The sequence below is a fragment of the Hemibagrus wyckioides genome, linkage group LG03 (genome assembly GCF_019097595.1).
Source record: "Hemibagrus wyckioides isolate EC202008001 linkage group LG03, SWU_Hwy_1.0, whole genome shotgun sequence".
In the NCBI taxonomy this organism is placed as follows: Eukaryota; Metazoa; Chordata; class Actinopteri; order Siluriformes; family Bagridae; genus Hemibagrus; species Hemibagrus wyckioides.
Window position 1 is genome coordinate 8,145,566 of NC_080712.1, and position 24,723 is coordinate 8,170,288.

Consider the following 24,723-nt stretch of genomic DNA (forward strand, 5'->3'; position numbering starts at 1 on the left):
ACATGGATGTCCAATTAATGGTATAATAACTCTTATGATTTACCTAGCATCAGTGATTAAAATATAACCGCCTTCTGAAGTTAAACTGTCTTTATAGAATTCATGGAGAAAGTCTTTTACTAATCCAAGGATTTTAGTGATCATTCCAAATAACAGCCATCTTTTTGTTTCTATTTATGAAAATAGGGCACATTATCAGGGTGAATTAATTCCTGTGAAGGGTAACAATGTTTAGGTAGGTGGAAGGGGTCAAAGCAACATCCACATAACCCATGCCAGGACCCAAGTTTTCTCAACAGGACGCTACCCAGACCTTCACACTGCCTCCACTGGACTATCCATAGTGCATCCTGGTGCCAGGTAAGCAACACACACACATAGCTGTCCACATGATGTAAAAGAAAACGTGACTCACCAGACCAAGCCAGCTTCTTCCGATGGTGTATGGTCCTCTTCTGGTGCTCATTGTAGAAGCTTTCAGCACTGGACCATTGTCAGCATGGGCACTCTGACCAGTCTGCAGCTATTCAGCTCCACACACAGCATCCTGTGATGCTCTGTGTTCTGACTCCTTTCTGTCAGAGCCAGCATTAACCATTTCAACTTGCTACATAATATGTAGCTTTTGATAGGTGCAACTCTATCATTGTAATCCATATTATTTACTTCACATGTCAGTGTTTTTAATGTTATGACTGAACAAGCACTTCAACCAACCAAAGACTATCAAGTAGTTGTTTTTTTGTACAAAAGGCCTTGAGAGAGAGAGAGAGAGAGAGAGAGAGAGAGAGAGAGAGAGAGATCAAAGTCCCTATGTGTGTAACTTACTCAAGCTTTATTTTTTATGAATGAATCTTCATCATGTAGCTGAATACCATAATGTGATCTATCACAACATTAAGTGCATAACATAATACACACCAGAAGATGAAAATTATAATATATGTTCACTTTGATCTCTTGGGATTGAAAGATTATTTTCCATTACTTGTTAGCTACTGCAGAAGTTAATACAGCATTTTTTACTTTAAGGCTGCAGCCTGGACTGCTTCTGAGCTCATTTGGGCTCAGAATAGTTCTTAATTTGCCATAAGAAATAATGTAACTGCAGATAATCCGTTCCAGCTACCCAAAAATATTCCCAATATTCCCAATACGAAGCGAAGATAAATTGTATGGCTGCTTACAAAGAACTGACCCAAGCCAAGCATTCCATGTCAAGGCTCCTCACAGGAAGTTGTGCCACCAAGCTTGGGCTAAAAATAGAACAGACCACCAACATCGCCGATCTGTTAAAAAAAACGCCCGAAAAATCACCTAGCTTTTGAACGCATGCTGAAGGCAACGTCGGTATCGTGGGTCGACTCTTTCCAAACAGCTTTCATTGACTGAACAAAAATTTGTAAAATTCGTAAACTTGCTTTGTTTGGCTTCGCTTGGCTTTCCACTGATGCTAACAAGTTTTGAACGGCTCCTGGAGTATTTTAGCCACACAAGCCATGTAGGATGTGCATTTTTCAACTTACTGCAAAGATTGGGACAAGAAATGTCAACAAATTACATCCATTTTCTGTATCACTCTGGGGGGCACCTGAAACCTGTCCCATGAGGCTCAGGACACAAGGCACCATCGCACACACACACACACACACTACGGACAATTTAGAGATGCCAGTCAGTGCTCAAATAATTACAGAGCTCCAGTCTGGTTAGTTGTCTTGCAAAAGTGAAAAAACTGTGATTGCTTGGGAAGGATAATTCTGTCCGGGGTATCAGAGTGAATAAAACAACTACATAAAAAATTACTGTTCGATTAACACTCAAACGCAGTTATCTCAGTCGACCATGCAAACTCGGCGCCTAGCTTAATCACAGCAGGGCACCTCAGATAAAGACCTGGTCAAGGCCTCTGGAGGAATGAGTATGAGGTGACAGCCTAATCTTACTGATACCAGTTAATAACAGGCTCTATGTCTTTATGGGAGCTGCAAACAGCCCTTGTCCTGCTCTCCCATTATCATAATGAGATGGTGAAGTGCCTCTCACTGCAGGTCCTCTCGGCTGCAGGACTGCGCCATCGTATTCAACTGACGCTTCCCTTAAAGAGCCAGCCAGAAAACACAGGTGCTTTAAAAGCCTGCTTGGGTGGGTTAACATTTTGAACAAATGTGGTGACTCAATTAAAAAAGCTGTTGTCTTAAATTGAGGTTAATTGATTGCTGATCCAGGAGAAAGGGAAGTAATACGATACACAGTGTCTTACTGGATCCATTCTTTGTTTTCTTTGCCTACCAAACATGATAAACAGATAACAAAGTTGTCTTTCATTTGTTCAAACCACACTAAAACCTTCTGTTATCTGTCTTTTCTACTTGTGTAATTTGCACTTGTACACCATGTGTGTGTAGCTTTTAGTTTTTCAGGGCATTTTGCGGCAGTACCATTTTTCATTGTACCATGACAAGTTTGTTTGTTTGTTTGTTTGTTTGTTTATTTATTTATTTATTTATTTATTTATTTATTTATTTATTTATTTATTTATACCCTATTAAGTCCAAGAGAGAAATAATGGCATAAGTAATAACAAGAACTCTTGTGCCACGAAACGTAGAAACTTTTTACAAAACACTGACACACTTCCATAACTGTTAAATAAATACAGAAAACTCCATCATATCAACAATTATACACTTTTCTTTGTTACTTAACAATACAGCTTATTATTATTATTATTAGGGTGAGGTTATTTGGAACATCGGTCATACAAATAATTATTTTTAATAGCTTTTAATAAAAGCCTAACATTTATGTTACAGTCATAAATATTTATATCCGTGTCACTAACTACAAAATTCATCAAAACACTTTCATCGATACACAATTTTCTGATTAAAGTGGCTGGACTATCATTGCGTGTGATGTCTGCTCATGCCACATGTACTGTATGTACTGTAAGCTGTTTAAAAATTCCAGCATGCTCAGTGTATAACATTTTCTCATTTTGCTATTAGAGTAAATAATCTACTGTATTTCTTATGCCACTTATCATAACTGCTGATAATGTGATTGAAGTTATAGATGTGTGAGCAAAGCAGGGTAAAGCTATCAGCCCAAATGAAGGGCTTTATGTAATGACCGTCACAGATACGGCTCTCGATGATGTAAAGTCTGTTCTAGAAATGAATCAGCCCCAGCATCGTTTCTTCATACCATTCTGTGTGTTTTTCCTTCAGCCACTGCTACGGCTGCTGCTGTTTGGTTCCATGAAAGCTTCATGATGCCGTTTGATATCATGATGTGAACGGCAAAAAGTTTCTTTTACTGTACATTGATGTTTCTTGAAGACATGGTGAGTTTGCTCTGCTAAAACATTTATCCCATCATCCAGAACTTCTTTTTATTAAGCTCTGTGAAGATTCAGTGCTTTCATATCTTGGTCTCCCAGCATCCTTTGGAGGATCCAGACATATTTCCTCTTAGCTTGACTGTAGGTTCAGAATAATTTATAGCAGGTACTGAATTCATGCTTTAAGATAAATCACTGAATACTAAGTTGACAGTGTTGGAAACTTTTTCCTTGTCGAAGCAGAGACCAGGAGACGTTGGGATATCTTTCAAGCAGAAGTTACTCTTTATTGAGAACTCACTGTGCGTCGCTGTAGTCATCCAAGTCTGACTATAGTTTCAGCACTGTAGAATTTATACTTTTCCAGGGGGAGGGATACATAGAGGTGGAGACAATCTAAACAAAGCATGCAACTGCAACCCAGACCTTCACATTATCATAGAGACAAAGGCACAGCCTGGGCTTGAGATTAGCATTCACATTTAACCTGGGACCCTGCCCGGTGGTCAGGAAGTACATACAGACAAAAGGTTAATGTCTCAGACACCTGGGCTGCCAGACTTGATCTTCTTAGAATGTCACCATTTTTACCTCAAAATGTAAAACCCAGTGTAAATATACTATTACGTTGGAACCTAGATTTAACATTTTATAAATTTGTAATCCAACAACAGTCATGGACAGATGTTCTCAGATAATCAGCATATGCTGTGTGATGAAGATTCATGAAAATGTTGAAGGTTAATGAAAAGGTTGGTGGGTCAAAATACACCATTAATGCATGAAATACAACCTTAATAATAACAGTGTTGAAAGATAATCTTATATTATATTTATCATTATATTCTTATAGTCATTAGCCTGTTTTGGCTGGTCCGTTGAATTTACTGGCGTTATGCTGACTTTACATACTATTGAAATTATCGTAAATATGAGTTTCCCACTAGGAAGTTGTGCATGAATGATCACTCAAGTCGTAATTATGCCTAAGAAACTCAGAGACAGTTTTGATACCCGAGTTTCTGAGATGAGCGTTTTCCCAAAACTTTCAACAAGGTGAGCAAGCTTGCCAACTGAGTATTATCAAATCAAGTCCAGAAGATTTTTTGTCGTTTTCTACCGTATATAGCTGGTGCAGTGCACAGTGAAGTGAATAAACGTTTCCACAGGACCACTTTATTATGCCTGCTGGATAAAATGCAGAGCTATTTTCCTCATTCTTGGCAGAAAGTAGAGACACTGCTGAGCTGTTGAGGAACCAAGTGAGGTTTTCCTGCAGGTGAATACCAAGGAATTTGGTGTGGAATATGGGGCTCAAGACTGTGTTGCTGATTGGAAGATCAGGGTTCAAGCTCCAGCACTGCCATGCTGCCACCGTTGGATTGTGAAGTGTGCTCTGACCCCAACCCATCCAAGGATGGGATATGCATAGAAAGAATTTCACTGTGTGGTAATGTATATGTGACAAATAAAGACTACTTAACTTTTTTAGTGCTCTTGACAATCTCCATGGAGGATCCATCAATGTTCAGCAGAGAATGGTAGCTCTGTGCACTCCTGAAGTCAACAGTCATCTCTTTTGTTTTGTTCATGTTCAGAGACTGGCTCCATACCAGGCTGTTAGCTGTAATATATGGTATGGTTTCAGAATAAACGTAAAAGAAATAAAGAAAAAGGTGGAAATGAACTTGGTGTCGCCCATGTTTCATGGTCTTTCCCACAACAACGCATGTGTAAGTACTCGTAATTACCACTTCAGAAATGGAAAGTGGGATCATTCTGATCCTTCATTCTGTGCATGAAGGCCAGCATTAAAAAAACAGCATGAAAGTCCATCTTTAAGAATCGACTTGAATCTAGTAGCAGGTTTAGGAAAATGAGTGGACTAGTCAAAATTCAGGCATTGTAGTGACATTATACACATTTAGACAACAAAGTTGGATTATGACTTCATTTGAGATGCCATTTGAGGGAATTCCCATCCACTGGTTTATAAACATTCATTATCTTATGAACAATCAGCATTCTTCTAAAACCACCATGCTTTTTTCACCCTGTTGGATAAGATGCCTGTTATTAATAACCTTAGAAATTGCAAGATGTGAGAATTTAAAATGTGAGAATTTAAAAGGAGAAAAATGATGCACTCTTTCCAGTTATTAGGTTTTGGTTTTAGTAGTTAATTAAATTGTATATCTGAGTGTTGAGGTTTTATTACTGGGAGTCATTATAATATTTAGCATTGCTACATCACATTAATTAGTCTACTGTGACGAATTAAAGGAAAAACAGTGACTCTGTTATGATGTGGTGGTGTTTATTGCATGGTTTGGCTCCTCTTAGAGTGAATTGTCACTAAAAATCAGTATAAAATCTTTAAAGATGACTCAAACTCTTCATTTCAGCCTAACTGAAGACTTTTTATAGAGATCTATTAGACAGTGCTCTCCGTTGTCCAACCATTGTCCATTATCCGAACACCAACTGAAGGGAAATCTATAAAAAGAACGATTTTCCCCTGCCAGTACATTTCTAGAGTACATTAAAACAGTTCTTCTGATTCCTGTTGGCCCAGTATATAACAAAATTCACTTACTGTTTTGTTTTCCCTTTAATTTGTCAAACATTGTCTGTAGCTCTCTGTTTTGTGAACTTTTGAATTTATCTCCAACAATTTTCTTCTTCACTTCACTTGCCTGGTGTTATAAAGATGTTTTTCTGCATATCTATGGGACTTTATTGGATAAGATTATCAGAAGAACATCTGAAGAACTTGAAAAGATTCAATGTTAGTCCAATTTCATGTCCTAGATATTAAGAAAGACAAAACGTTCAAAGAAAACAGGGAGCTCTGGTTTATAGCTCAATGGTTAGACAACCAATTAGAAGGTCATAGGTTGAAATCCCAGCACTGCATTGCCCTTGAGCAAAACTTTTATCCCTTGGTTGTATAAATGAGATCAATATTAGTTGCTCTAGATAAGGGACAAATGCTGTAAAAAAAAAAAGTGGTTATTGCTTATGATTGATATTTTGTGAAGTTATTAATAACTTTCACTTTCTAACACACACTAAATCATTTTTTCTCTCAATCTCAATCTAAATCAAAGAGCAATATAAATTTCATCGTACACTACATGCTGAACTCACACCCTGCTATCGCCGTAAAGCTCCAGGACTGATAGCAACAAGCGATCTCTATCACTAGCAGGAGATTAGAAGATGCAGTCTGCCAGCCTGCCAGAGAACAAAGTACAGCCTTACAAAGTTCAACAGCGAGTGACATTTATAGTCATAGAGAAAGTATCTGGGAAAACAGCTTTGCGTGGCAGTTTTCGTCCACCTGAAGGCGAATCGTGGGTGGAAAAGCCAGAAGAGCAAGATGCCATTGAGGACTGGATTGAGTTCCCTGGAGAAGAGCCTCATTGTTCTGTTTGTGGCTATGACTGCAGCCTCCATCAGCCTGGTTGTGGTTTATGTCACAGAGGGCAATGGAGCCAGTGGTGGAAATGAAGGAGGTAAGGTATATAAAATGCCATATAGTGATAATGAATTTAAAAAAAAAATGAACTGAAAAGTGCCAGACAAATCACAATAAATCCATTAGCCTGAAGTGTTAGAAAAAGAAATGAAAATTGTGCAGAACAATTTTCAAATAATATTGACATAGCAGAGATATATTGCAGAATACAAAATACATACAAACAATATGCAAATGAATGAATTAATAAATGAATGATTAATGATTAATTAGATTGCAAAAGTATATTTCGTGGCCACTTTATTAGGTACCTGCACTCGCTGGTACTTTTTCTTTTCTCCAAATCTGGTTACTTTGTCAGAAATATATGCATGCCTGAACACATGGTATGTCTATTATACATTATATTACAAACTGGACCCCCAGTTTGGTCCTAAGCTCAGGTTGCTATTTATTTAGCCAGTCATCTGTGCAGAATTTTGAATATTTCTCCATCCACCGTTTGTGTGGGTTTCCTTTGGGTTCTCCGGTTTCTTCCCACATCCTAACACAATAACAAGCTACTAGGTGCTTTGGCTAATCTAAAGGATAGACTTCCTATGATAATTACCATGCAGACATTGTATTTTAAAATGGATACGACAGACAAATTAATCAGAATCACAAGAACCCAGGTATGGAGATGACACTCTTTTTTTTTTTAAGGACATACTGAAGTCCCTGGCTTCATGGATACACCATTAATCTATGTCACCTTAAGTTACCTACATCACAATTCTTGAAGTTAATGAACCTTTTTCTCCCTTCTAATTCCCATTAAATATCTAGGTGTATAAATTAAGTTGTTCTACAGCCCATTAAGATCAATAGGTTCAAGGTGCACTATTCATATAGATATACACTAGATATATCTATATATATTATACAATCAATAAAAATGTTTTTTAATGAAATAAAGTGTGTAATAAATTTGAAACATACTGTATATGTAAAGGTCAAATGTTTAGTGTTCACTGCCCATGTTCACTGATTTAATTTTCAACAGGAAAAAAACCCTTTTCTTTCTAGTAACTTCTCTTTTTGTAAATGAAGTGTCAGAGTACCACCTCTTGTATCACCTCTACGTGACAATATCACCCACAATCACCAGATCACGCTGAAGAGTAATTGTAATTGAATTGTGAGTAATCCTCTCCCACAGGCTACTGCATGCTACCTCCATTAGCTCCAGGGAGCTAGTCTGATCTATTATCTCATTTAGGAAAAATAATTAAATGACCCAAGTTTGATATTACTGTAGTGCTGCACTTTTGCTCCCTTCAGCAAGGCCTAACTGAATTACCATGGCCTGAAGCCATATTTAAAATGGGTTTTCGCTTAATGAATGCTAATCTGTGCTGACAGTGCTGGCATTCAGCTAATACTGTCAAAATGGAAAGAAATCTGAATACATGATCTAGATCTACGACTGAATTGGAATAAAGTTTGAGGATCCTGATGATGTACTGCGATATACAAGATCAACAGCTACATAGTGTGTTTTCAGTGTGTGATAGATTGTTTGTTGATTGTTTACGATGAGGATTATTTTATAGATACTGAAAAATGCGCCACCAGAACCTGCTCTAGAGATTATTCATAGACAGCAAGACTATCGTTCTGATTTTAGTGACCACAGTGCGAAAATAAGTCCTCGACTTATTGCATGTTTGTATGCAACATTTAGTCGAGACTAAAAAAAGGGGTGGAGTCAATGTACTAGATATGCAATAGATATCAAAGATCTAACTGATATTTTTTTTGCTTTAATATTTCCATAGTGATATACGTACATCACATTACAATGTACAATTCTCCAGATAGAAATTTCTAGCTTCTTGACAAAACTTAATGCAAATGGGCTTAAGACAAAAACTCTCAATCTTTATTAAGTTAATTATATTTAGCTTAACTGTTATTTATTTACATATTTATTAGCTAATATATCTATCAAACTAATAGTATGTGTAATATTGGGATAAGCAACTGATTTATATTCAGCAACAACAACGCAGGTTAATAAGTATATTCATTTTTAGGAAAGGGGATAGAACTTGGGTCAGAAAATCGACATTCTGGACCAAAGTGGTTTGAAAATAGCATAGCACAGGAGGATTTTAAACATGATACTCCGTCCATGTCAAAATAAATACCTTTGCTATGAAAGTAGCATTAAACTAGCTTTAATTCCCAATAGACCAACGTCATACCAGAGAATCTCTCTTTCCTTTCAACAATCAATTTTCTGCAGGTTGAATTTCCAAAACACTGCAGCCCCAAAAGTCAACAGTATATATATATATATTATCCAGCTATTTAACTACATGTCAAGATGTAACAGGTTCCTTAGTTTTCCTTCACCAAGGTCTGGATCATGAGTCGAGGTGGAATTCACGGCACGTTTTTAATGAATACTCTCGCTGATACTCTTCTGTGCGCTCAGGGAGACTCAGTCTTTATTAAACCTAATGTTTAAATGCTGCATAAATCTCAACACAAGGAATTCATTCATAGCAGTAGACAAGAGCAACCAACAAAAACAGAGCTAAAAAAATGGCCCTAATGCTCCTACCAGTATCACAATCAGAAATATATATATATATATATATTTGAAGTAAACCGTGCCTGTACTCATACTTGGTCTGAAAATAAATGGTATTGATGCCTCTCCGAATATAACAGAGAGCTTTTTTCACAAATCAATGCAATAGTTTCAGCTCTGCAGCACTCTTGTTAGTGTGAGAACATGAAAACATCGCTTCACACTTCTGAGGGTGAGATGCACAGAGAACATTCTGGAATCTTCTCTGGTGGCATACATCCATCAGGTGCAGGAGAGGAGAAAGATTTTTACAGAAAAGAGTGGCACTGATATGTTCAGCCACTGGTCACAGTTTACACTGACAGCCTCAGAGACACAAGATGTACACGAGGAAAACATCGCAATGTAGGTTAGCTTCTTCCAGGTGGAGATAGTGCTCTTAGGAGACTCGTTAGTTAAATGGTTTATTTGTTTATTCCTTTCAATTGCATTTCCGTTTCTCAGTCTGAATTACGTATTCAAATGTGCTTAATCTTTCATTTTCAAAGATCTGGACGCGGTAAGAATTAAGGATTAGGAAATGATAGAATAGGAGACTAATATGAAACTAATTTATGATCCTGTCCATGTACAATTCATCAAACCATCTGGGCTTGTCAGCACTGCAGGATTTTCACTTACGGTTGGATGATATGAGTCTCATCATTACATGATAAATTAAATTGCAGTACTCTCTTCTAAACATGCTGCAGGCAGGACGTTTCGTGCTATAAGAACCATGATTTTTTGTGTAATGATTTTGTGGGTAATCACATCAGTGAATCATGTGAAAATAAATGAGTCATGTGGAAGAATCGCATGTGAAAATCAATGAATCATGTGAAAATGAATGAATCACATGTGAAAATCAATGAGTCATGTGAAAATCAATGAATCACACGTGAAAATAAATGAGTCATGTAAAAGAATCACATATAAAAATCAATGAATCATTTGCAAAAATATAAGAATCATTTGTAAAAATAAATGAATCATATGAAGGATTCACATGGGAAAATAAATGAATCATGTAGGAGAATCACATGTGAAAATCAACGACTCAAGTAGAAGAATCATGTGTGAAAATAAATGAATCATGTAGAAGAATCACATGTGAAAGTCAACGAGTCATGTAGAAGAGTCATGTGTGAAAATCAACGAATCATGTAGAAGAATCTTGTGTGAAAATAAATCGTGATTCATTTATTTAGCGTGTGTGAAAATAAATGAATCATGTAGGAGAATCGTGTGTGAAAATAAATAAATCATGTGGAAGAATCACATGTGAAAATCAACGGCTCATGTAGAAGAATCGTGTAAAAATAAATGAATCATGTAGAAGAATCATACGTGAAAACTGATGAATCATGTATAAGAATCATTTGTGAAAATCAATGAATCATGTAGGGGAATCATTTAAAAACACAGCATATCCATTACTGCGCTTCTTTTGCCAAATGTCACATCTTACTTTATAGTAATCTACTGAAAAGTCTTGACTTAGTAGAGCAGAAAACAGCTTTTATGGTACATTTAAAATAATACCACCCTCATCCTATTCTGTGCTGCTGTCAAGTCGGCTTGAAAATCATTAGCGTTAAATAAACGCTAGGAGAAATAAATAAATAAATAAATAAATAAATAAATAAATAAATAAATAGGAGGGAGAAATAAGCTCATCTAAATCTGCCAAGAGCAACTTCGACACTGCACATTTGTTAAAAGTTTAATTTACTATCTGACATGAATCATAAATACAGCCTTTAGGTTAGATATGGAAGGAAAACCTTTAACAGACCATCTTTCTGCATCACACATTTTGTATACAAGCTCTCCTAACAGACAACTGCAAAAGCACTAGAGCACCATTTAAAAGAGCGCAAATAAATAAAAAGGTATTGTGAGCTGCAGCCATTCATTGCTGGTTCACCTTTCGATCAAAATGAACAGCTAGAAAAACTGCTGAAATGCTTTCTCACGTCTTGCTGCTGTATTCGGTTATTTATTTTCGGTTAGCCTCAGGTTGTACAAGCTCAAAATAATGCAAACACGAAAACTTATCATTCTTGAAGTTTTTAACACTATAAAAGGATAATGTAATGGAACAGGAAGGGCAACTGGACTCCCCACTACTATAAACTTTGTGTACTCTGAAATAAAACCAAATTATGAACCAAATTTTAGACATGCTTATAGAAGCCAGTGGGTATATGTAACCTTTCTACATTATATAGCTAAAAGTGGACTTTGTGGACTCCTGATCATCTGACTCTGCAGTAAACTGTTGCCACAAAGCAACTGTATAAAATATTTTTATATGCTGTAGCATTACATTTTCCTTTCACTGGAACTATGAAGCCCAAACCTGTTCCAGCATGACCGTGCTCCTCTGCACAAAGCAAGCTCCATGAAGACACACAGTGTACCAAATTAGAAGTGGAAGAACTCGAATGTCCTGCACAGAGCCCTGACCTGAACACCTACTGAACTGAACTGAAACACTGGCTGAACTCCAGACCTCTTCACACTCACTAGTGTGATTGTAGCTGAATGAACACAAATCCACACAGTAACACACACTAAAATCAACTGGAAAGCCTTCCAGTGGGAGTGTTGGTTATTATAAGCATAAATTTTGAATGGGATGTTCGACAAGCACATTAGCATGATGGTCAGGTGTCCACAAACCTTCATCCAGATAAAAAAGATAAGATAAGATAAGATAAGATAAGATAAGATAAGATAAGATAACTTTATTAATCCCGAAGGAAACTCTTTTGCCAGAGACTGCTTCAGATTACTAGAAAAAAATAAATTGAAATGAAATATAAATTAAAAATAAACTATACATACACAAATGTATTCGAAAATACATCAATCAGGCATAACATTATGACCACCTGCGTAATATTGTGTTGGTCCCCCTTTCGCTGCCAAAACAGCCCTGACCCATCTGACCCAATTTAAGCAACAGTAACTCGTCTGTTGGATCGGATCACACGGGCCAGCCTTCGCTCCCCACGTGCATCAATGAGCCTTGGCCGTCCATGACCCTGTCGCCGGTTCACCACTGTTCCTTCCTTGGACCACTTTTGATAGATACTGACCACTGCAGACCGGGAACACCCCATAAGAGCTGCAGTTTTGGAGATGCTCTGATCCAGTCGTCTAGCCATCACAATTTGGCCCTTCATCAAACTCACTCAAATCCTTACACTTGTCCATTTTTCCTGCTTCTAACACATCAACTTTGAGGACAAAATGTTCACTTGCTGCCTAATATATCCCACCCACTAACAGGTGCCATGATGAGGAGATCATCAGTCTTATTCACGTCACCTGGCAGTGGTCATAATGTTATGCCTGACTGGTGTATAAATAAAATATAAATGAAAAATAAATGTAATAGGGAATAGGGGAATAGTGCTAGGGAACTAGAACATATTGCACATGGTATTATATTAATGTACATTGTAATTATTGTGGAATTCTGGTACTGTCAGATAGTGTATATCATTATCTCCTATGTAAGTAATAAAACATCTACTCTGGTATAGGAAAATAATCAACTTTGGGGTTGGTGTGGTGTCTAAGCAGAGTCACTGCTCCAAAGCCGAAGCATTTCCACAAGATTTAGTGTTGTGATATAATTCATAAATAATTAATAATTCACCAACGATTGTGATGTTTCAACGATTGTTAATGAACAACTCACTTTTAGTGCATTCACAGTTACTTTTAATGTCATGGAACGTCCATGAAGCAAGATATGGTATAAAACAGTCGCCTATCTCTTCGCCTTGAAGTAAAAAAGACAATTACTGAGAAATCGCAAAACAAAAACTTGAGAGCTTCAGCTCTGACTGTTACAAAGCACCAACCCTGAGGAGATTTATTCATCTTTAGTAACTGCTTCATGCAGGTGAAGGTGGCAGTGAATCCATACGTGTTCACCAAAACCCCTTCTTCCAGGAAAACCTCAGGATATCAACCAACACACACCAGATGTGCTTAAGTTAGATTAGATTGTGAGTGTTAACATAACGCTGTGATTTGAACTGCAGCTGTCATTATGTCCAAGCTGTTTTTTATAGACAATTAATCAACACCTTCAGACGAATGAGATATAAATTATAATTCATATTCATATGGTTGATGTCAGCCACAGGGTGATGTTTCAGTGTAATTAGTTCACAGAGATGACTTTGAGTGTGTGTGTGTGTGTGTGTGTGTATATTGTGATTGACTGTGTGCAGGGGAGGATTCAAGGGATTCCATATGTGTGTCTCCGGTGCAGCTGACGGGTGAGATAGGGGAGTTTGGCAGTGAAAATTACCCCGGAAGTGTGAGCTGCAGCTGGACCATCACTGTGGACAGCAAAAAGGTGAGCAACCTGAAGAGTCTGGAGACTGAACAGGCAACAAAGCGAGCTTATTAAAATACAATAACAGACAATGGACTGTGTTGTATAAATGTTTGATAGAAATTTCCTGTTTTGGAGTCAAAGCTGTGCTCTAGGTTTCACGCTAGAGCCTAAAGACGGTCTCAGAAGGCAAAGTGTTAGCGTTTTTGACATGCAATTAAGACTAATTGACAAATTTTGACGTGCCGCATCTGTTCTGTTACTGGACCTTAAGACGAGATGATGTAACTTTAAATAAGATCAAATTAATACTCTTTCAATTTTTGGTGGTAGAGGTGAGAGGTGTAGCTACATAATGTGAAATATTAAGGGGTTGTGATACCCTTTTCGCCGTGAGGCGAATAAGGGAATAAGATCTCAGGAGGCAGGCTTATAAGAGAGAGAGAGAGAGAGAGAGAGAGAATAGAGTTGCATTTATTTTAGGCTTTTTGTTTGAGCTTTTCAGCTCGGCAACTCTGTTAACTGGAATAATTCAACGTCAACAAAAACTTAAAAAAATTCAAACTCTCTCTCTCACACACACACACACACACACAAGCTCAGCAGGAGGCTGCTGGAGAAAGTCGCTTTTCTCTGCACCCCTGGCTCTCTCTCTCTCTCTCTCTCTCGCTCTCTCTCTCTCTCTCTCTCCCTCTCTCTTTCTCTCTCTGTCCCTCTCTCTCTCTGTCCCTCTCTCTCTCTGTCCCTCTCTCTCTCTCTCTCTCTCGCTCTCTCTCTCTCTCCCTCTCTCTTTCTCTCTCTGTCCCTCTCTCTCTCTCTCTCTGTCCCTCTCTCTCTCTCTCTCTCTCTCTCTCTGTCTTTTTCTCTCTGTCTCTCTCTCTCCCTCTCTCTCTCTCTCTCTCTCTCTCTCTCTCTCTGTCTCTCTCTCTCTGCTCTATGTTTCATGCCTCATTGCTAGACACACATGCTGCGTCCCAATTCGCCTACTATCCGTCCTAAATAGTTTCCGGGATTAGAATTAATGTGTCCCAAATCGTAGTATGTTGAAATGAGCGTCCCAGAGGTACCTGGATGGTCTACTATTTCTGGTAGATTTTCAAAGAGTGAATCCGTGGACACTTTTTCTGCGAATATTGCCCAGGAATTTAGTGACGGTTTGCCTCGCCATATTTTACATGCATTTTGTAAAGAGGTGGAAAAATAAGTCAAGAGAATTGTTATAACTAAATGTTATAGTATTAACTTATATAAGGAGCAGTGAAGGAAGAAAAGCTGGATGTCCCTCAGACTCCGCCCACAATTTCACGAGCAGCTCTTAACCACGCCCCAGCCACCACGGGGGGGGGGGTCAAATTTTTATTTTATTTATTCTACAAGTTTATATAAAATATCTAAAATTGTATAGACCTTAATGATGGTTGAAACTTGTGCTGTGGGTTTATAAAAATCAGAGAACTGTCTGGTGATAAGCCTTACGGTGAAGAGCTTATACTAGAAAACGCATCCTTATTTGTTTTTGAGTCATGAAAAAGGCGTCTAATTTTTAATTAGAGATATGGAAAACAGGCTGTGAGAATGTGTATGCAACCTCCATCCATTTTCTGTTTAATTAAACTAACAACCTGCTTGTGTTTATATCCCCAGGTGATCGCTTTGTGGCTCCAAGACATCTCTCTGGAGGAATCAGACACGTGCGGCACAGAAGCCGTAACACTCCAGGATGAGATAGGGATCATCGGTGAGAATCCCATGATATCCTAACTTCTTATTTTAGGCGGCAGTGTTTTTAGGCAGGAGTGTAGTCATGTGAAAGTGGTGTTTTTCTCCAGTAGTGATGATCAGGATCGAGAGGAAATCAGTAGGCTGGGGAACACCCGGCCGTGTGTATACCCGGCTTTTACACATGCTGCTCTGTGCTTCCAAGATTTTTAGGCCATGACACTCCTTAGACACTGGGTGCGAGGTGAAGTTTATTCTGCACAAAGAATACTGAGGATTATAGCTTAGTTTTAAGATTATGAGCAGTATTCAGTATGGAGTTTCTCACATTTATGCATATCACACACATTCAGGTTTATTATTCCAAAAACATCTGTATACATTATTTAAGGTTTATTTCACAGCATTAAATCTTGTTTTTATTGACAGATCATCTTTTCCAACGCTTTAATTCAATGATATTTTATTTGTATAGCGCTTTAACAGTGGAAATTGTCACAAAGAAGCTTTACAGAAATATATCAGTTCAGGAAATGATAGATTTTACGTTGAAACTGATCCCTCATGAGAAAGCCAGAGGTGACGGTGGTGAGGAAAAACTCCCTGAGACGATATGAGGAAGAAACCTTGAGAGGAACCGGACTCAAAAGGGAACCTCATCCTCATCTGGGTGACACCAGAGAGTGTGATCATAAATCATTTCTTTTCTGTAATATATATGTGGATTATATAATATTTATAATATATGTAATATAGATGTGTATTATATAGTCGAGTGCAATTGTGCAACCAGGAGCAACTTATAAAATTTCTTCAATGATGTATTTTTATCATGCAATATTTAAGTTTTAATTCATTATACTTCATGACGCAAAGGGTTTTCCCAACCCAACACATTTACACCGATCAGGCATAACATTATGACCACTGCCAGGTGACGTGAATAACACTGATGATCTCCTCATCATGGGACCTGTTAGTGGGTGGGATATATTAGGCAGCAAGTGAACATTTTGTCCTCAAAGTTGATGTGTTAGAAGCAGTGTAAGGATTTGAGCGAGTCTGACAAAGTGCCAAATTGTGATGGCTAGACCACTGGATCAGATCATCTCCAAAACTGCAACTCTTGTGGGGTGTTCCCGGTCTGCAGTGGTCAGTATCTAAGAAAAGTGGTCCAAGGAATGAACAGTGGTGAACCGGAGACAGGGTCATGGACGGCCAAGGCTCATTGATGCACGTGGGGAGTGAAGGCCGGCCCGTGTGATCCGATCCTACAGATGAGCTACTGTTGTTCAGATTGCTGAAGTTAATGCTGGTTCTGATAGAAAGGTGTCAGAATATACAGTGCATGACGGGTCAGGGTTGTTTAGGCAGCAAAAGGGGGACCAACACAATAAGGCAGGTGGTCATAATGTTATGCCTGATCATTGTACATGCTCTGTTTATAATTTTATAAGTATGAAACTCAGGATTAAAATATTATGCCATGCTGTAATACACAAAAACACTTACAACTCCAAGACCACTACAGTGTCCTCAATTCTCATCAGTATGGGTTGCGATCTGACTCTCAATACATCATCTTGAGTAGTTTGAGATGATTTTCATTTTAGAATTAATCTAGAATTGAAGCAAAACAATTAAACAAAACTATCTATCTCTCATTTGATAGAAACTGGGCAATTACTGAGATTTCACAAAATAGAGACATGCTGTGAAAATTTTTTTTTCTGGATACTGATAGCTTATAAAATATTGATTGCAGTCTCTGACCACGTTAGAAGCCACACACACACACACACACACTTTCACCAGCCCTTCAGCTGCAGTCCTCCTGACTCTGAGGCTAAGAAGATTGTGCTTTGATGTCATGCCTGAAATTAGTCCCCCATCACAAACCACTTGGGATTCTGGGTCAGATGGAATGTTCCACTTTACACCATCCATCCTAACTAAACTGGAGTCAGCGCCGTCCTCCTCTGCATCTTAAGGAGGACTGAGTCATCTGGATGAAACTTTTAGATTTCAGGGAGTGGGATTTTAGTTTAACGTTGCCGCAGTAGATCAAATGAAAATGGTTGAATGAGTCACAGAGCATCCCTGATAGTTTTATTCTTTTGTGGCTCACACCCCTCCTTCCCCAACCTACCTACCCTCTAAATTTGCCATGCCGTTTCTTTCTATTCCCCCCCTAAAAAGTCAAAGAAACAAACTCTGATTGAAGCAAAGCCTAATTCCCGTTTGTATTATTACTTCCTTATACAGAACGTTCCTTTATTTCCTTCTAAAGGGAATACTTTTATTGTTATAATATGAACCATATTCGGTCTGATCATTTTGTTTTTGTTTTGATTTTTGCAGGGAAATACTGCGGCCGGTCCAAGCCTAAGCCGATAGTATCACTGGGAAACAGTTTGAAGGTACATTTCGATACAAACGGCAGATACACAGACAAAGGATTCAAAGCCGTGTACCGTTCCGTGGACCCTAATACAGTTGCTGGTAGTTAACCCCTTTTTTTACCTATACACTGCCTTCAGACATTTTCAATCAGTATAAATAAATGAATTATTTTATTGCCGCAAGTCTGATGTAAAATGAGTCAGGATTCTGTTGGCTTTCAGTGAGAGACGTGTGTTTTTCCATCTGTTGGATAACCTCAGACAGATTTTTAGTGGTTGATGATCACACCTTCAAACCTTTTTAGAGAGCAAGCACTTGCGGAATCTCAGAGAGCAGAAATGGGATTGATATCACTTTGGTTTTAGGGGCATTTCTATGAATATATTGCCTCTAGTAGGCTAGGTAAAAGCAGAAATTCTGAAAAGCTCTGAGTGTCTACTTTCATATGAGCTTCTTATTAACCACCACTGGAGTGTGACACGACACAGACATTCAATGCTGAAGACGTTCAACCACAAAATTAGGCACAAATTCCATTTAAACCTTACAGAGACCTTTAGCTGAAATAAAGAGACCAGCTTCATCTGCTCCAACACATTTTATCCAGTTTTTTAAATCACGAATGATAATACCTGGTTGAATTTTCAGATTTATTGTCATGTTGAAGTTTACTCAGGGATAGAAAGTGAGTAAAATTCCTAAAAATAAGTTAAATTAGAATAGTTAAAGGAAAATATACAGATACAATAAATAAATAAATAAATAAATAAATAAATAAAGTCAAGTGATGAAAATAATACAGTTTAGGAGCTGGGAACATGGCGACCGTACTCAGCACCATCTTGAAGACCCCATTATGTCCCCGGGGCTTGAGTTATTTTGAATACATCATCTTCACCTGATTGCATTTGGAATGATTTTTTACGTCAGAGTGATAATGAAAATAAAATAATTGTACTCTGTTCAGTATGAGGATTGAGGCAGTTTGATGTGTGCCTGTGTGCATTTGACCTAGAAAACCAGCAGCTGCATCGCTGACGCAGAAGAGAGACGGGATTCGTAATATCCCAACTCGATTCATTCGTATTTGTATAGCACTTTTAACAATAGACATTTTCATAGAAAGCTTTCTCGAGCTCTAAATTTTCTGAGATAACATAAGGAACGTATCTCATGTTCTGGGAGGCAGAAGCGTAGAAGTTGGGATTATAAATCATTACAGTAATACAGTGTAGAAGGATAAAGACAAATAGTATTGTGGAATAGGTGTGTGGAAAGGATGCTCAGTGTGAACAGATTTGATTCAATTCGATTTTATTTGTATAGCACTCACAGTCATTGTCATAAAGCGGCTTCACAGTAATATAGAAAATGATCAAGCCAGAGGTGATGGTGGTGGAGAAAAACTCTATGAGACGATACGAGGAAGAAACCTTGAGAGAAACCAGACTCATCAGTCAAAACCATCTTCATCTGGGTGACACCAGATTAGGAGCAGTGTTTAAGATTAGATCTAAATCCAGATGATAGTATCTGCTGAAGCAAGGGCAAGTGCAGAACATTACAGTATCCATATGGGAACAACAGCAGAAAGTAAATCAGAAAATCATGGAGAGGAATCTCCGGAGGGTGAGAGGAACCGCAGCAGGAGAAGTGTGTCAGGATCTGACAGCATGAGAACACATAGAGCTCAATGTCTCTGAGGCATCATCCAGCTGACCCACTTTTCAGAACCACACTCTTCCCATCTTTCAAGATATCGTAGGAGCTGGTGGCTTTCTGCAGGGTGACCATGGGCAGCTGATGACCCCAGGCTACCCGGAGAAGAACTACGAGAACGGTGTGATGTACCAGGTATGCTCAGATCTTTTGTTTCTGTTTCACTCATTTCTGAAATTTAGTTTCCAAAATTGTGTAGGTTGTGGCCCAAAGATGCAAATTTCTCAGTGATTTTTGTAAGTTTTTGTCCATTTTTTTGGAAAAACAAAAATTACTTCAACTGGCAAACTTGCAAGCAGAGCATTCTTCTTTTAAACTCCTACCACATATATGATTACTTAAATGACTAGCTGTACTCATATTTGATGCACATGAATCAAATAGGGCTTTAACTGATGATGTCACATGACATGTCTTGGCCAGGTAATCTGCAGGTATTTTGGAAAGCTCCTCTGAATATTGTGCTGGATTGTGTGTTAACTTCTGAATTTCGGTCGCAAAATTCTGTAGGCAACCTTTTAGTTCTGACTCCTAAAAACAAACAACAGACATGGAATATTCAGTATGAGGTAAAAGTCCTGTCATGTGTACGTCCGACTAGATTAGAAATGATCTAGGTTAAGACTTGATCTTATTAAAGCACAGTGCTGTTGAATTCTCAATTCTCATTGGCCAGAAGGTGTTGATTAATTCTATTACGGTATCATTGAGAATATTTCCAGCTATAAGTTAAATCACAGGTTAATATTAACCCACTCTTTTTAATGCAATATTGCTGCTACAGTATAGTAACAACTTACACAGGGACAGTTTTTTTGCTATGTTTTGTTAATCACGTTACATTTGTCCAGTTTTCTGTTTTAGTTTTGTTAATATAGCAGCGCTTTTAATTCATACTGCCTATGGGGCTGATAAACTGCGCCTGGGAGATCACGTCATCCACGGATGATCCGGGTTCGAGCTCCGTTTTGGGCGAAGTCTCCAGTGTTAGCAAAATTTATTTATTTATTTTTGCTACATGCTACAATTTCAGTCTGTTATTTTAGATAATGTTCACAGTTCCTGTAGTACAGTATAAATAACACTGAAAACACCAAGTCTTACTCAAAAGACTTTAGTTCCTCAGAAGGTTCTGGAACCTCTGTAGATCCGGGCCTCTTTTTGTGTAGCGGTCACTTTAATAATGTGTATATTGGCAGTGAAGTGTGAAAGTGATTAGCTATTTCAGTCACATATCACCAAGTCCCCAAAAAAACATCCCTTTGAGGCGACTGTGACATGAGCTTGTTTGATTATGGAGTTTGGATCCTCGGGAGCCTCTCTGCTGCTCCATGGCTCCATCTGGCTGGGCGTAGCGCCCGCGTCGGCTAATCTGCAGTCAGTCTGTCAAGCTGCAGCACAACAGACGGCTGCATGGCAACATAAGGGCGCATACAAAGCAGGATTATCTGAATCACTATTGCAGTCGCTGGGTTTATAATTGGATGGTAATTCTTCGTGTGAGTGTGTGTGTGTGTGTGTTTGTGTGGTAGTGAAGAGTGTGAGAGAGACTATGTGTGTGTGTGTGTGTGTGTGTGTGTGGTGTGTGTGAGTGGAAGGCAGATTGGTTTAGCGATTAAGGTAATGGGCCAGCAATCATTGAGCGGCATGTTCAATTCCCAGATGAAGTCTGTTGTATGCAGACAGATCGCTGTAGTCATGGCCCTGAGCAGGACATGTCGGCACTTTCTCTAGCCGCAAAGCCCGAGCATCTGCTCCGTGTACAACCTGAAATGTAATGAAGCGAACTCTTTAATGAAAATGAATTTGGATCTGTTTACACACACATCAGAGCGTCAACAATGACCTGAATACAGTACAGTTTGGAAATTCCCTGCATACAGCACAACATAGCAACGCCTACTGTTACTAATTTAGCTTAGAAATGGCATCGACTTTTCCTAGCATAACGATTAAACAAATAGCATGCTAAGACTTAGCTAGTTAGAACTACTGCTAACAATGCAACAAAAACACGGTTTGCTTGCTATTCATGTGCTAGTGGTTCTATAGTAACCATTTACACAGAGCATTGTTAGGTAAAGGTTGATATGTTCAGATTTCTTTGAGGAGATATTTATCTAACAATTAAGGAATTTTAGTGCTTTGTAACAGTTGCTTTGTGGACTTTCCACAACATTAAAGTTAGCTGCAAAATGATCAAACGTACGATGTGTTTCTAACAAAAAAAAAAATCCTGTGCTATAAGTGGAATAAAAACAAGCAGAACAAGCAGAATCACAACCCTTCATCTTCTGAAGAATTTCATTTCCCAGTACTCTACGCTGTTCAATTAGCAATTAAACATTTAGCTGAGAAAATGAGCGGTCATTTTCTAGCATAGTGGTAAAGTGAATAACCTGCTAACACACAGCTAGTTAAATAAGGTTCTAGTTTGTACAGTATCTCAAAAAATTGTCATAATTTCACATTTCTAGCATAACAAAATGACAGGGAGTGCAGATAGGATATCTTTCTAATATATTATATATCTAGGACTGGGACTGGATGATTTCTAACTTATTCCAGTTCCAGTTCATGGTCCATCAGCAGATCAGGGCCATCCATCATTTCTGTCATAGCAAATTCTGTCAACTTTGATTAGCATGATAGAATCTAATGAACTGGCACTAATGAACGGCTTCACATGCCACAGGAGACGATAAATTACTGATATTTCAGCACTGAGAATGGAATAGTCTCAGCCTCAGATACTTCACCAACAACCAAGGTAGCAGCTGATATGTGCTGTCCTTTCTGAATCCAACGCTGCATCTGATTGGCTTTTTCACACTTTTCACTTCTGTAACCTGTATTGAGTGTTTTTTTGGAGCAAGAGACAGTCATAGTATTTAAAAAAAATCATAGTGTCTAATCGTTATTATACTGTTTTGTTTATCTTATTCTATTATAACCTTTTTTAACCGTTTTCAATTCCCCAGTGGAAGATAACAGTCCCACATGGAGGGAACATTCGCCTGAATTTCACAGCCTTTGACCTAGCCCCGGATTCCTGCTCCGACTTTGTGGATGTCTTCGATGGCCATTCAGATGGTGTGAGTGCTCCCATACTTGGTGAGTCACCAATTGATAGCAACAACTATAATGTCATCATATGTGTTTTTGGTGCAACCGTTAAACAACAACCAACCAACTGTCACTGATTTCAGGTCACTTTTGCGGGAAAAAAGTGCCAGTCCCGGTGCTTTCCAGTGGTAATGAAATGGTGGTGCGATTTAAAAGCGATTCAATCAACAACGCTAAGGGCTTTAGTGCAGTTTACAGTGTGGCTTTTACAACTACCACTACCAGACCTCCCACCAACACTAAGCCACCCAGCACCTCTGAACCAACAGGTGAGAGTTGAACCCATCTTCTGAACTGATTTCTCTCATGAAGTTTTCTGACACCACCTCCAGTCTCTTACTCCCCTTGCAGTAATAGCCATATGCTGATTAATACCTGAATTATATTTATTTTTAATTACCCTTCTAAATTAAAATGAGTATGTTCTCATTGGGCCTAAGTCTTACTGAAATACATTTTAGCACAACTTTAAAGAACTTGTGGGTGGTTATGAGGACACTGCAAAGAATGAAAGCTCCAGGACGTGATGTGAACAACTTCTTCTTTTAAACTCCAGCTGAGAAGAAGCCTTTAGAATTCTTTTGTTAAATATCCCAGCTTTGGATTATAGCACAGAGTCGGCCATGATAGAGCACCCCTGAATCAGTAAGGGTTAAAGGCTTTGCTTACAGTCCCAGCGCTGGGGCATGAACCCCATCCATACAATCAACAACCCAGAGCCTTAACCACTTGAGCCACCCATGTCCCACATGGAGGTGGGAGGGGTATTAGATACTGCCCCAATAATATTTAGATACCGAAGTTTATAAGTTAAATGTAACCTAAAGTAATCCATTGTCTTGACTACTTGTGAGCTGAAACAAAGGTTATCCTCAAGTTGAATTTACTCTCATTTTTAAGACAGCAGGTGAACATTCGTTTCTAAGTTTAACCATCAGGAGACAGGACTCCTACAGGAGAGCAGTATTAGCAAAACCCTCTGGGTAGGAAGGATGTTCCCTTGTCAGACAGAGTGAGCTAGTCATTTGCATCTATCTATATCTACATATATTAGCAGCTAGCATTTGTTATCCTTGCATGTGTAAGCTTTCACTGTTCCAGACTGGCTGTCATGGGATACTGGAGAAGTAGCTAAGGGATGGGGTTGCTAATCATCTCGCTAACCAGACTTTTCACATTTGTTAGTAAGTGTGGCAAAGTATTAAACAGAAAGTTCAACTTTCTGAAGCTCGTGACCAGAAAAGTGTACAATGGATAACATTCCCACAGAGGAGCTTAGCAAGATGTAACTATAACTATATACTTTTATATATGGTAAATAGTCACAATTACATAATGTGGGAAATATATAAGCAATAAAAAAAGGTTCACTATATGTTAGTTGAGTGCAGTTTTCAACTTATATCTTAATGACTCAGGACATGCTCTAGTTTGATCTGAATATACATCATTAAGGCATCCTAATGACTTAACACAATCAACACATTCACTTTGCTTATTAAGTCTTATTTCACATACCAAGTACAATTAAGAGTCAACAGAATCAGGAAATCCAGGCATGCAGTTGTTTCTCACCCTTGCTATTAAGAATGGTGAGATATTTTACAGAGAAGGAGGAGGTTATAAAAAAACAAAAACAGTAATGCATATAAGGATGCTATTTTTAACATAGCATTAATGCAAATACAAAACCAGACACTGGAAGAAAAACAGGGAAACAGGGTACAGAGATATTCATTAAAAAAAAAAAACAGGATTCCTTAGTGGTTAAAAGACGTAAAAAGTTTTTTGCGCTATTTATAGGAAAATATCAGAAGGATGATTTTCCATTCATTCTAACTATAATAGATGCTAAAATTCCTGCAGTGGGAATTTGTAGATTTATCACAGTGCTGTTCAGTCAAACCAGATAACAGTGCATTACAGTAATGTAATCTATTTTACAC

The 24,723-nt window shown here is 38.2% G+C and overlaps 1 protein-coding gene across 1 annotated transcript in view; it reads left to right on the top strand.

The window, feature by feature from the left end:
- The first annotated feature begins 6,728 nt into the window (after positions 1 to 6,728).
- Positions 6,729 to 24,723, top strand: part of zgc:154142 (uncharacterized protein LOC555481 homolog) — a 41,444-nt gene continuing 23,449 nt past the window's right edge. Inside the window, exons 1-7 of the mRNA XM_058381420.1 lie at positions 6,729 to 6,869; positions 13,745 to 13,831; positions 15,455 to 15,548; positions 17,891 to 18,031; positions 19,689 to 19,786; positions 22,633 to 22,765; positions 22,861 to 23,052. Coding sequence (XP_058237403.1) covers positions 6,729 to 6,869; positions 13,745 to 13,831; positions 15,455 to 15,548; positions 17,891 to 18,031; positions 19,689 to 19,786; positions 22,633 to 22,765; positions 22,861 to 23,052 — 886 coding nt within the window. The remainder of the gene's footprint in view (positions 6,870 to 13,744; positions 13,832 to 15,454; positions 15,549 to 17,890; positions 18,032 to 19,688; positions 19,787 to 22,632; positions 22,766 to 22,860; positions 23,053 to 24,723) is intronic.